This window comes from Terrapene carolina, unplaced genomic scaffold (assembly GCF_002925995.2).
Source record: "Terrapene carolina triunguis isolate 2854851 unplaced genomic scaffold, T_m_triunguis-2.0 Scaffold113, whole genome shotgun sequence".
NCBI lineage: Eukaryota > Metazoa > Chordata > Testudines > Emydidae > Terrapene > Terrapene triunguis.
The window spans coordinates 1,851,927-1,866,155 of record NW_020664464.1 but is presented as its reverse complement, the minus strand read 5'-3'; the positions used below and the strand labels follow the sequence as shown (position 1 = coordinate 1,866,155).

At 42.4% G+C, this 14,229-nt stretch overlaps 1 protein-coding gene across 1 annotated transcript in view; it reads left to right on the top strand.

The window, feature by feature from the left end:
* MPDZ (multiple PDZ domain crumbs cell polarity complex component) overlaps nucleotides 1–14,229 on the top strand; it is a 129,412-nt gene that overhangs the window by 69,342 nt on the left and 45,841 nt on the right. Inside the window, exons 22-23 of the mRNA XM_024211058.3 lie at nucleotides 5,975–6,173; nucleotides 10,343–10,384. Coding sequence (XP_024066826.1) covers nucleotides 5,975–6,173; nucleotides 10,343–10,384 — 241 coding nt within the window. The remainder of the gene's footprint in view (nucleotides 1–5,974; nucleotides 6,174–10,342; nucleotides 10,385–14,229) is intronic.

Sequence of the window (14,229 nt, the reverse complement as noted above, 5' to 3'; positions counted from 1 at the left end):
GTTGGCTAGTTTTTGGCTTGTTGCTTGTTATTGCTTGTTGCTTCTTTTTTTTTTTTTATCGGTTCTTGGCAAGCAGGGGCAAAGGGCAAGCAGGGGCAAGGGGGGGGGAGAGAGTCAGGGGTGCACAGTGGGTCCACCACAGTCCCAGACTGCACTCTGGGGGGGATCTAGTCACATAGAGTGTTGGGGTTCTTAGGGATTGTCTTGTTTTGGCCTTGTTTTGAAATGGGATTCGCTTGTTTTTTGGCTTATTGTGAAAGTCGGGGTGCTTATTTACCGCATGAAAGTTGGCAACTGTGGTTGTTATTCTTAAAGCTTGGCTTTTTATCAAATATTTGTGATTTTTACATCCTATGAAGTTCAGTCATATTTTGAACTTGCTGTTTTGAATTGAAATGTTGTTTTTCTTTGTATTAGGATCCAGTGTATTTAATGGACAAGAGCTACCTGACATCTACTACTGAGGGAAGTTCCACAATCCAAAATACACCCGAAAACATGCATGAGAAGACTATCACTATTGCAAAAGGCAATTCAAGTCTAGGTAGAGTATCTGATCATTGGTCTGATTGCTCTTTCTCGGCTAATATTTCCCTATCTGTATGGTCTGTTGTCTTCACAGTTTTCAGCCTACTCCAGTTACTGCTAAAGATCTTCACTGTAGTATGGCAGGTGTACACTTCCCTTTATACTCTGTCCTCAGTTCATTGTGAGTTGTGAAAGCTGACGTTACCTCATCAGTCAGTCAAACTCCAATAATAAAATAAAAATCAACAATCAAAAAAAGTGAAGTGCTTGATAGTCCAACCAAATATATTTCCTTCTAATAAATCAAAAAATGGAGGAACTTCTACAATGAAATGTTTTGTCAAAAAATCTAATACTTTTAATATTTTTTTCTTAGTTACCATCATTTATAGTAACTGATTTAGATGGAATAAAATAAAGCTAAGGTCATGACTGAAACGTGAGGAAAATGAGACTAAGCAGTTTGTATAATCGCCTATCAGGGTTGAGGCATTCTGCACTGGAGCATGAAAAGGACTTTGGTTAAAGGACTCTGGGCCAGATTTTCAAGGGTATTTAGGCACCTAAGCATAGAGATACGTATCTAGTGGGATTTTCAACAGGGCCTAAGCAGGTTGAGCACCTAACTGCTATTGATTTCATGTGACTTCTGTTTTCATCTTTAGGTGCCTAAATATGTTGGGAAAAGTGGCCTTTTGTCTCTTTAATGGATAATACTTTGAGTTCAAAGACTCAATAATTGTTAGGTGGTATTCCAGACTTTATGGTCTTATGTTTATCTGGGATGTGTAACTTCCTGGGCCTAAGGACTGCACCCACAGTATGACAAGGCAGTATGGAGTGCTCAGGCCCCGTTGTCAAGTTGAAACACTTTGGGCTAGATGTACGCTGCCCTTCAGAGGCCCTGCAGTGGGGAATGGACAGTAATCGCTCCCTTCTCCATTTGGTATGTCCTGTATAAGGGCCATCTCAGCCCTGGCACCTGGCTATGCAGGGACTACAACCAACATGGCCATTCCCTGGAAACAACTCAGCAGAAAAGAGGTGGAACTACATCCCCCTCCTCCCCCCGCCCCAGGCATTGGCCAACAAAGCTGGCTGGCTGCATGGAGAGGGATGTAGGCTGCCCCCCTTAAAGGTTGTGGTAAATTATCCCCTTTACAGTGCATCTAGTGGGGTGGGCAAACTTTTTGGCTCGAGGGCCACATCGGCGTTGCGAACTATATGGAGGGCCGGGTAGGGAAGGCTGTGCCGCCCTAAACAGCCTGGCCCCCGCCCCCTATCTGCCCCATCCCACTTCCCACCCCCTGACTGCCCCCCTCAGAACCCCCGACCTATCCAACCCCGCCTGCTCCTCGTCCCCTGACCGCCCCCTCCTGGGACCCCCGCCCCTAACCGCCCCCCCGGGACCCCACCCTCTATCCAACCCCTCCCCGCTCCCTGTCCCCTGACTGTCCTCCCGACCCCTATCCACATCCCCGCCCCCTGACAGGCCCCCCGGGACTCCCACACCTATCCAACTTCCCCGTCCCCTGACTGCCCTGACCCCTATCCACACCCCTGCCCTAACTGCCCCCCGGGACCACACCCCCCATCCAACCCCCCCGCTCCCTGTCCCCTGACTGCCCCAACCCCTATCCACACCCCCGCTCCCTGATAGCCCCCCTCCCCCGGGACTCCCACACCTATCCAACCCTCCCTGTCCCCTGACCTCCCCCCACCCCCAACTTCTGCCCCATCCAACCGCCCCCTGTCCTCTGACTGTCCCCCGGGGCCCCCTACCCCTTATCCAACCCCCACCCCCTTATCATGATGCTAAGAGCAGCAGGAGCTCACAGCCCCACTGCCTGACCAGAGCCAGCCACACCGCCCACGCTGCCCAGCAGGAGCAGTGGGCCAGAGCGCTGGCGGCGCGGTGCGCTGTGGCTGCCAGGTGACAGTGGGGGGGCAGGAGGGGCAGGCAGAACGGTCCCACAGGCCATAGTTTGCCCACCTCTGATCTAGTCAATCGCAGGAGGCACTGCGCCACTCTGAGACAGAATGGCTTATGGTGTTCCCCATGGGGCAGTGCAGCTCTGGACTGCCCCCAAAGTAGGGCACAATGTAGCCCTGTGTAGTCATTTCCTTCTAGTTAGCTAAATAGCTAACAGTCATGTATTGATGATTGAAGCATGTAGGGGGAGCCCTGGCCTGCCATCTTTCTGCTGAGTTGTTCCCAGGAGAGGAACAACTCTAGACAGCTGCCCCGGTGCTGCTTCAAATGCAGATGGTATGATTCTCGATATCCCTTACCCAAGATGTGCAAAGATGGGTGGGGAGCTATTACTCTCCCTGCTCCCCACCATATAACTGGAGGGCACAATGTAGTCCAAAGTCCAGCCTTTGTCAAGAATAACTAAGCACTCCATACTGTCCACATGTATTGTAGGTGCAGTGAGTAGGGTCAGTAAGTTGCATGTCAGTGAAACATAAGCATAAGAACACCCAATTATATATATGTAGTCCAAAGTTAAATTGCAAAAAGCTGGAATTACTTAGTAGTAGTATGTATGATATAATGTGAAAATAAAAGAATCTAGCTTTTGGCCGTCCCCTCCCCCTTCCCCTTGCAATCCCTTCTTGTTCTGGACCCCTGTGCTGCTGGGGCCTGGCCAACGTTTTGCACACATGGCTGCACTGCTTTTAACTTTCACTTTTAGCAAAGGAGCTAAATCAAGGGCTGTATAATAGTGTTGAAAGCTGCAGCTGTGTCAATTATTTCAGTTGAGAACTGGCATTTTGTTTCTTTAAATGGCATCGGTTCATGGCTTCAAACTCAGACACAACACTGTTAGCTTGCGGTTTAATTAAAAAAATGATGTTGGGAGAACAGATATAATGAAAGGTAAGGTGTCATTACTCTGGTAATATATTAGTGAAAGCTGTTGATGCACCAGCAGTGGCATTTAATTTTTTTTCTTTGCTTGTACTTCTGAAGTCATGGATGTGACATCCGACATGCAAGTAAAGTTTAATATTGATGTGATCTCATAGGTAATGGGCCAAATTTGTCGTTGGTGTGATTGTGTTGATTACAGTGGAGCTGTGCCCATTTACCCAAGGGAGGAACTGGGTTCATACTCTAGAGACATATTTTGGTTGACACCCTGGAAACGGGTAATGCCCACAGAAAGGAGCACACACATGCTGCCTGTGTTCTGGCTGAGTGCAACTCAACATAGAACTACATGTGCATTCTGTTTCTACTAAGAATAACCTGTGCAAGTGGATCTCCCCAGAGATTATTGCTGGATGAGGGAGTGTATGAGAATAAACATATGGATGATGCCCCCAGATTACAGCCTATGCTGGCCATCTGTCATGTGTGCAGCATTTGCTTTGGACATAACTAACCTAGGAGGCAGAATAAAGGCAGCTGACTTCTGTCATGTACTCCCACTACTAGCCATGGGGTAGAAGCATTTATGAAAATCTAAAGCATCCTTTCCTCTGGGTGATTAAGATTAAAATACATATGTACATGTTCATTGAGACAATCAGAGAACCTGCCCAGAGCTCAAATTACCTGCCAAAGGTGAGTCCTCTACCCCAAATAACCTTGTGTCCTTCCATCTGTTTCATTATTAAATGCCCTGAAAAAGAGATGGGCTTTGCAGTGTGCCTGGGAGGTTAATAAATCTGGGCCCTGGCATGCCAAAGCAAGGAAGAACGTTCCAGAGTTCAGGGCAGTGCCCTGCTAGCAGCAGCCCCCTGCTTCAACTCAGGAGGCTCCAGCTCAGTAGCCTCCACTGATCTCTACTGCAAATGGGGAGAGAGAGGCGGTTTCATGTAATCAGGAGCCACTAATAAGAGCTTTATAGTTTCTGGCATGAGTCCATGCATAGGACAAGCTGGTATTTGGCCTATTGTTACTTGTTTCTTTAAATCATTATAACATTTCCCCCTCTCAAAATGCGTTTCTTACTTTTTATTTGTGAGTGCGAAAGAACCTTTATGGTGGTGCCTATAGGTGCCCAGTTTTGTTTACCTCACCGTTTATGCCTGTTGTCAAAAGCCCTAGGGCTGTAAGCAGGCTGAGTATAACCTTAATGAGTGTTCCAAGGTCTTGATGTGCTGGGCAAAATTTTCAGACTTTGGGTGCTGGCTCCTATATCTACATTTCGGCCCCCCGGTTTGCTTTGCAGAAGCAATGAGTTCCTTTAGTTCCCACTAAAGCCGGTGGGAGCTGGGGGTAGTCAGAACTCTAAAAATCAGGTCCTTTTTATTTAGGAGGCTAAATATGGATTTAAGAGCCTAACTTTAGGTACTTACGTTTGAAATAACTTGGTGTTAACTGGCACACTTTGTGGCAGTCTTACTAGAGAGGACAAAGACAGAATTGGTTAAGGAGATAGTATTAACCTCCCATCCCTAGAGGTTCATTGGCAGTGCTGAGTAGAAAAATTGACCTGCTGTCCTACAGGTACCTTTCTTTTGCCTATTCTGTGGATTATTAGAGAAAGATGGCTCTAGAGAATGGTAGTCAGGTACTTTTCATGAGCACTAAATGTCCTCAAAAATAAAAAATAGAAAAACTCATATTTAAAAAATACCTGAACACACAATCATACTTGAAATCCTTCAGTGAGTATGAGTCAGAATCAAACAAAATAGTGAGCAGCATCTGTCTTTCCTACTTCCTGTAGTGAAAGGAAGATGGAAACAAGGATTGACTGTAATTGTAGGCTTATAAGGTACTGCTGTGACCTAGCTAAAGTGTATATAACTGACATATGATCTCTGTCTCAACAGTACACACTGTAACCTAAATCATAAGGCACTACTTGATCCAGTGCCCACTGAAATCAATGGGAAGATGCCCATGAACTTCAGTGGACATTGGATCAGGCATTCTGTACGCACCAAGAATTTGCTGCTTAGTGTTATGTGTATTGATTTTCTGTTCCTATTTATTGATCCTGACTTTGTTTCAAACCTCAGGGTTTTTTTGTTTTTTTTTTTTTTTTTTTTTAAATCCTTCTCTAATATAATTAAAATAAATAAAATTACCTTTTAACATTGTGTTATAAAAAATCTAAGACTGATCGATCTGATCATGTTTAGAAGCAATTTATATCTCTCCCACTCTAGCTTTTTTCTATTTTTCTTTCTCTCTATTTTAAATACCACTACAATCACATTTTTCGTTTGCTAAGAAACTTCAAAAATGAATGTCTTTGTGTAGGGGCTGTGACTGCTGTTCCTGCCCACAGGCTGGAATAGCATCTTTGGGCCTGTAGAGTGCATTGAATCCTGTTCAGCAGACCCAGATGTAGGGAGTGGAATTCACATCTCCTGCATCTGCACGCTCCGTTAGTGCTCAGTGCAGGTGGAATGTATTTCACCTTATACACTATGTTCCTTATTTATATATACAATAATCTGCTCCATGCCTGTCTTATAACAGGGATGACAGTAAGTTCCAATAAAGACGGCTCGGGAATGATAGTCCGCAGCATCATCCATGGTGGTTCCATAAGTCGTGATGGACGAATCGGTGTGGGGGATTGTATTCTGTCCATTAATGAAGAGACAACCACTAATTTAACCAATGCGCAGGCCCGGGCTATGCTGAGGAGACATTCACTCATTGGACCTGATATAAAGTAGGTAAAGCTAGGGTAAGAGTTGTGGTGGGAAGGGACTAGCAGTCAAGAAATATAGTGCAAGTCAATATTCTAAACAAGATAGGTTTGGGGGGAGTTTTTTCCTCCTGAAAATTAAAGTCCTCATTAAATTGGGGCTTTATATGATTGAAAGTTGAAATCATTTGTGAAAGGTTTTGTGTGTTTTCTTTGCCACTATCATCATTGCTCTGCCTGTCTTTATTCAAGAACAAGGTAATCAAAACCTTTTAAAAGAGCAACTTTCTCAAATCAGGCTCATTCAAGTCCCAACATTTCTATTTCTATCAAGAAAATAATAAGACTTTAGTTGGGGATTTGTGATTCTGAAATGTGAATTGTTCTTGCCATGGCATAAGTGATTTTGTTTGCAGAATATCTTTATAATGAGCTCATCTTTGCTGGTTGCCTAACAGAAAGTATGACACATGATATTAATGCAGAAAAAGAACATTGAAAGGATAATTTTCAGTACATCTATGACAAATGGCAGTTTTCTGTTGGTATGTAAAAAGGAGCTACTATTGTAATAATAGCACACCAAAGAATGGACTTTTTAGAATTTGCATGATTTAATACAGGGCTTGAAAAATCCACTTGCATGTGGCGAGTAAGTGGTGTCGTCCCCCCCCCGTATATTTTGTCAATTCCTTCAAACTCTAAGCTTTCATTTAAAATTAAATTGTGTGTGTAGCTCTTATGGTTGTGGAGATAACCCTCCAAACATGAACCATCTGTAAAGGGATTCAGTGATGTCTTCCTGAGTCTGCAGAGACCAGGCTCCAGAACCTGTGCTGCTGCTGCTCAGAGCTTTGCCAAGCTGATCAGTCTTGTTAGTTTTCTGCACCCCGGTGAAATTGACAAGCATCAGATCAGTTTCATTTCCATTCCTGTGTGGGGTGGAGGGGAAGAGAAGGCATTGTCTGTACTACAAAAGTACACTGGTTGAAGTGAATTGATTTAAAACTCAGTCTAGCAAAATCAGTGCAAACCCCTAATATTGACACTTAAAACCATTTTAATCTTTGCTTATATTGAATAAACATAAATTGGTAATTTGCTGACATAAGCTAATTCAATGCGAGCAAGGGTTAAATCATTGTTAAATTGATTTGGTGTGCTTCTCTAGTACAGACAAATCCTCAGAGGGTATGTCTATGCAGCCCATGGCACCCAGCCTCCCAGACTAGTTGTCTGACTCTGGCTTACAGGGCTCGTTCTACTATGCTGCAAATAGCTTGTGTAGACAATGCTTTGAAGTTGTGGCTCGTCCTCTGAAGCCCACCACCCTCCCGAGACTTCAGAGCCTGAGCCACAACATCTACACCTCTATTTTTAGCATGGCTGTGCAGTCCCCGCGAGCCCATGTCTGTCAACCTGTGCGTTTCCTTTGCTATCATCAGCATTGCTCTGCCTATCTTTACTCGAGAACCAGGTAATCAAAACCTTTTGAAGAGCAGCTGGGAGGCTCATGGCCATAGGTTGTGTAGACAAGCATAGCAGCCCCAGTAGCATTAATTGGAGATATTCATGGTGGGGGCAGGAGAAGGGAGGGAGATTTAAGAGTTTTGAGAGAATGAGAGGGTTAGAGTAGAAGAGCCTCCCCCAACTCCACCCCCCCCCCCACACACACACTCCAGTCACAATCAGAAGGAGAGGGGAAGGGTAGAGCAGTGTAGCCCTCCCACCCACCCTTGCATCAGAAAGATGAGACCAAAGATAGACTGCTTCTTTCCACAGCAACCAAAGAGAACTGGGAGCATCACTAGCATTTGATAAGAAAGATGGACCCAAGCATGGTCAAGGAGAGCACCCTGCTGGAAACCCAAGCACACCCCTCTTTCCCAGCATGATGCTGGAGAAGAGAACATCTGGGTGTTGTCCTTGAATAGTGCAGGCTGCCCATTTTTGTATTGAATCTTTGGCTAGTACATTTAATCCAGTGATTGTTAGGTGTCTAAATAAAATTTAGGGGTAAATGGGTCTGTGAGCGGGTGTGAGAGTAGAGGAGAGGGAAAGATTGATCAGATTAGAAAAGAGAAATTGACATAAAGATTTTGAGGGGAGAAGTGGAAAGGGGGAAAAGAACAGAATATATCTGAGGGGGTAGAGAACATGTATGAAAAGAAGGAGAGAGAGAAGGAAAAGAGGAAACAGTTACTTAAGGCAATGCAGGAAAATACGCATCAGGATCTGTGGTAAGAAAGAAAATATGGTGTAAAGGGAGAAAGGGAAATGAAGATATAAATAAGGCAAAAGATATGGAAATACAATTTAAAAAGTAGTGAGCAAAAGGTTGACAATTAAAAAAAAATAATAATAAAATTAATGGAGATATCCTATCTCCTAGAGCTGGAAGGGACCTTGAAAGGTCATCGAGTCCAGCCCCCTGCCTTCACTAGCAGGATCAAGTACTGATTTTGCCCCACATCCCTAAGTGGCCCCCTCAAGGATTGAACTCACAACCCTGGGTTTAGCAGGCCAATGATCAAACCACTGAGCTATCCCCCCCTTAAAGCACATAACAGTTGTATTGCTTTAAATTGCAAAGGGTATGGCTTGGGGCAGCTGTGGCTTTGGGTGCAGCTATACCAGGATTTTTTCCCCTGGTTATTTCTTTGCAGTGTGGGAGGAGCGGACTTCAACTTGTAGAAGTACCATTGATACAGGTTTTTGAAAATTTATTCGGTAGGCTTTTAACTGGTAAATGTAGATGTTAAATGAAAATTTGATGTTGTAGTCAGGGTGGTTGTAATTCTATCAGAGATTTGATGGATGTAGCAGTGTTCAGAAAATCTCAAAGAAATAGGGCATTTGTCATTATAATTCTGAATATGTCAAGTTTTCATTTGACATCTACAGTTACCAGTTAAAAGTCTGCTTAATAAAACTTCAGAAGTTGAAGCCTGCTCCCTCCACTGCAAAGAAATAACAAAATAAAAGGCCAAACCCTGCTGTGACTTCACTGGGAGTCTTGTAGGAGCAAGGACTGCGACATTTGGCTCAAATGACTCTGGTTTTGCTCTTGCTCTCGTTACCCTCTTTTGTCAGTACAGCATCATTTCTCATTCATTTTACACTGTCAAGAGCACTGTAAAGTGCCAGAAAAACACTGAATTACAGTATCACAAAAATAGACCTGGATTTTTCTGCAAATGCCCAAACTGGAGAGCTCTGATTATGCAGAACTATAATGATTTCTGATTGCTGAACAGGGCGCATAGCCTAGCCCATATCAGTCTGGAGGCCAGTGAAAGTATTCTGCACTGCCATGCAGGAGACCCTAGTGGTTCAATGCCCAGTCTTTCAGGCTAATGGGTTAACAGTCTTGTGGGAGGCAGCATGCTTCGCCTGTGGGGGGAAGAATCAAATCATTCCCATCACAGTCTTGATTAACTTACAGCATATAGGCAGGGGGCTGCACCGTAGGGCCTAAAATGTGAAGTTGTTGAGGCACTTTCCTGTACCAGGTGACCTCAATGTGGAGTTGGGTGGGGCTTAAATAAAACTATTTCAGTTACAAAGTTGCATAGCATATTTTATGGGGAATATGATTTGTTGAAAAACCACCCAAAACATTTGTACTGTACACCTATTGCAGACCTCCACTTTGTTTTATTTTTATGCAAGGATATTTGAGCTTCAGGAGTTCAAGACCAGGCAGTTTGAATTCCAGGTTTCATTATTTTTTTGTGGAAAACCAGATGTGTGGCCTTGCCAGAATGCATTCTGTTTCACTTCTCACTCCACCTTGCCAGAGGCTCTTATATTTCTGTAATAATAGCCAGGGTTTTTTGCTCAGCAGCAGCTGCTAGTAACATCTGCCAGATAATTACTGAGCTGAATCAAAATTCACCTGCCTTAACCTAAAGTGTGTGGATGAATTCCTGATCAAGGAATAAAAGATTGATTGCAGTTCCATTTTTCCATGCTTGTTAATAATCACTGCTATAGACACCAATAAAGAGCAGATGCTTTCCGGGGGAGGTGTAGATGGAATGTTGGTGGAAGGGGTAAAAATAAATAAATAATAAATAAATAGAAGCTCACACTTTTAACTACATATGTATGCAACTCACATTCAGCATGAGACACTGACATTTGTTAACACCATTGTAAAAAGATGCTGCATCGTATGCTTCACATTCTAGATCTTCTCCAGCACCTGCTGATGATCAGGCCCCCTTTTATGTGTGAGTATCGGTGATTCAAAAGCTCATTATGGCTCTATGTTGCAACTTGTCTGTGAATCATTTCATGCTTTTATAACATCCAAAATGTCAGGGATGTATCCAGATATAGGTACAGTAAATATATATATATATATATATGGCTTTTAAGCATGCAGATTGGAGCATACTTCCTCAGACTGTATTAAAAACACTGGTTTCTGAAAAATTGCTGATTTTTATTTTGCTTTATTTCAGTTGTATTATCCATGTAGAATGTATCCAAATAGCTTGTGTGTAAGAGGACAATCATTGGATTTGATACATATGTGGATGTACTGATATCTGGATTAATCTCAGTGTCATATTTTCTTTGGCACTAATGTTTTATTTTCTCCACATGTAACAAAAAGGTTTGGTATAGTTATAAAGTAAACTGTATGTTGACTACAGTAACTTGTCCTTCATTACTCAGTTTGTTTCCTCTGTTAGTGTTTAAAGGTTTTTGTGTGGCTGTTTGACCAAGCATGCAATGAATGTTCCTTTTGTACTGCATGCGGTGTTTACGAAATGTTTTCATATCTACACCATTTAGTGTTTCCATTGTCACTGCTTTCTTTGCAAAGTGCATGTTAATTTTTTATTTTTTTTTGCATCTCATCAGAAAGGAAATAGCAACATGTTCAATATAAAACTGACTGTTCTAAAGGAGAGGAAGTTATTAAACTTTGACATTTTAACCTCTTACAGATCAGAAATACAATGCATCTATAATTCACTCATTTACCCTTTTTTCTCTGATTTGTATGTCCTCTCTATTTCCCCACTCCCCTCCCCCTTCCCCCCCGGCAGTTTGTTTCACTTCTCCATCCTTCTTCCTGACCACATTTTGGAGTAAGTTTTAAAGCTGGTGTCAGTTTCTCCTATGGACGAGCCTTTTCAGTGTTGGAGTAGAACATGGTTACCTTTATTTCTGTCTCTCAGCACTAAGAACCACAGTGGCACAGTACCTGGGAACCCTCACAGTCCTGGGCCCCTGGTCACCGATGATTTGATCATGCAAGGTACTGAGCAATTCCAGCTCTCACTGGAGATGGCAGTCAACATCTTTCAGAGACTAGAAAAGAAAGCAGCCCCAATAAAAGAGGGCTTTTAACAGAGCTTTGCTTTGTTAGGACATTGTACTATATGCTCTCATGCAGAGCCTCACTCCCTACAATTTTGGTTATTCCACTAGATCTAATTCTATAATTTCATTTGAGTAACATGGTGTAAATATAGGGAGAGGGGGGAGGATTCTAAATGGTACTTACATTACAGTGGAACCTAGCTAATCGCAGGAATGACTGGGGAGCTGATTACAGATGGCTGAATTTTGGAAAGTGTTGATTTGCTAATCGCATTAACCTCCCCGCGCAGAATGTAACTTTTCATCTATGACAATTGTAACTTAGTTTTTTATTCATGCTGATACTTTCTGGTGTACTCGCAAATATTCTGTAGCATATTTTGTAAAATAACTGAAGCCTTTATAATCGGCTACATAAAAAACAAATTCACAAATGGACACCTCTATCAAATCTTAGCTGAGAAATGAGAAGAGAGAGGCAGGTTTTGTGTGCAAATGATAGGGTGTGTGGATTAGGGCAGTTTAAATTAGCAAGGTTGTACTGTATTTATTTAAGTGCATTCAAATTACATGTTTGCGTTGGTATGTTTACTGTAGACAGAGGATTGGTAAAACTTGAGCTGTTGGGACCAATTCTTCCTTCAGACACATAAGAATAGCTCCCACTGATTTATATCAGTAGGATTTGTTTGTGCCTATCTCAGGGCAAAATTTGGACCATATTGTTTATATAAAACATTATAATGGAATTAATTAGGAAGTCTGGCTTGCCATGTTCACATTTGCAAACATAATGGTGAAGATAAGAGACTTGTGAGACTTCTGTGGATGTGATCCCTTGAAACAATATATTGTTGTTGGTTTTTTTCTTTTTAATCTGGTCTTTTAGGTCTTGATTCTTGGGTATGGGTGAGCTCTTGGTAGAAGACTCCAGGGGAGACAAAGGTGGCTTTACATCACCATGGCAATATTGTGATCCTGGGGGTCAGATCACCTCTCAACACAATTTAGAGCAGCCTCAGAGTGAGGCTCTAACTAACACACTAGCAGAGACTGTTTATGGTCCTGAATTCTTTATAGCAGATACCTTTTTAAAATATTTTATTATTGTTTGCTATTTATGTCTGCATTTATATTAAGGTGAAATTTGATTAATTTGAGTGAAGGGTGGAAATAGCTAGATCAATAGATGCTTTTCTCTTGTTTAAATGACATTTTAATGTTTTCATGGCTTTTATAATGGCAGCAATTCTTATGAGCTAGCCTGCAAAAGTAGTGGTTGTGTTGCTGTGTCAGAGCAGCTCTAACTCTTTGTTCCCATTTATGACACTCACAGCTGGAGAGATGAGATTGCGTGACAAGGGAGGTTATTTTAAAATGTGGAGAAACAAAGGGAACTTTGCAAAGTAGTTTTAGGAAAAGTTTGATTTGGTCTTTTTTTCCATTTCAGAACATAGGTCTGATAATATAAATGTGTTGTACTATTGTATGTCCGCTAGTGATGTCCAAGAATCCTAGAAATCTGTTCGCTATGAAAAAACATGGAATTTGTGAGAATCTTTAGTTTTTACATTTTGTGAAAAAAGAAAAACATATACGGTAGAACCCCATTTATCTGAGCCTCCATGTTTGTCTCTCTGTATTAACTATGCTACCAGCCGCCTGGGGCTGACAGCAGCTCGGGCGGCCAGCACCCACTGCGTCAGCACTGGGCGGCTGGTGATTCAGTTAATATGGAGAGCCGGATAATGGAGGCTCCAATAAACAGGGTTCTATTGTGTATCAATAAAACATTGTGTTCAACCGATACCTGTATATATTGTGACTAGGGAAATGAAAGTTCAGCATTTCATTTTAATCGTGGAAAAATGATGATTTTTATGTTATCGGAGAATTTTGCGTTTTTTTTTTTTTTTTTTTAATCACATAAAACTAGTGATGTCCTACTCTTGAGGAAATGCGAGTAGAAAGGTGTGGCATTTCTCTGAATGTTTTGTGTTGGCATTTTGTGTTTCAGAACTGAAAAGCACTCAGTAATTGGCACTAGTGTTTGAATGGGGGCATTTTCATGATGAACCAAGCACAAAAAGCTATAGGCCTTAGGAAATAAAACCAAACAACGTGGAGGGTGGGAAAACCTGGAATTTCAGCCAAAGGGAAATGATTTTATTGGAGAGGATTGTGTAGAAGAGGCATTATTTCTCCCTCCCTCAGTGGAAGCCCCTTGTGCATTTTTGAGACACTTTGATTGTGTGGTGGGGACTGGTGCATGCCTTGTCAGGGACAGTGGAAGGGGCTTTTCTTTGCCATCAATTTTATACCCCAAAGCTGTAGGTTGACAGCATTGTTTTATGTAAGTTCTTTCTACGTGCTCTTCCCTTTGCTCCCTTATCATGTGCAGTTGAAAACCAATGGGAGCACAAGATAAGGGATACTTTTGTGGAGTAGTGAAAAGGAACTGGGCTTCTATGCAAATACCCCAGCCCTGTACAGATACACTGAGTGTTGCAGGATTTCCTTCCTCATGGATCTTGGGATCTCTCTGCATTTGCCAGGCTTTGTCTCCATGCCCATTCTGTGGGGGACTAAATAGCCTTGCCTTTCCCATAACCAGATGATTGGCAGGGCAGACCTCAGTTTGAAACTAGTAAGTTTTCTTCCAGTATAGGACAAGATCTTGACCAAAAGATTTTTGTTTTCTGGAACTTTTAAGAGTTTTTGGGGGAAAATGGTGGAAAAA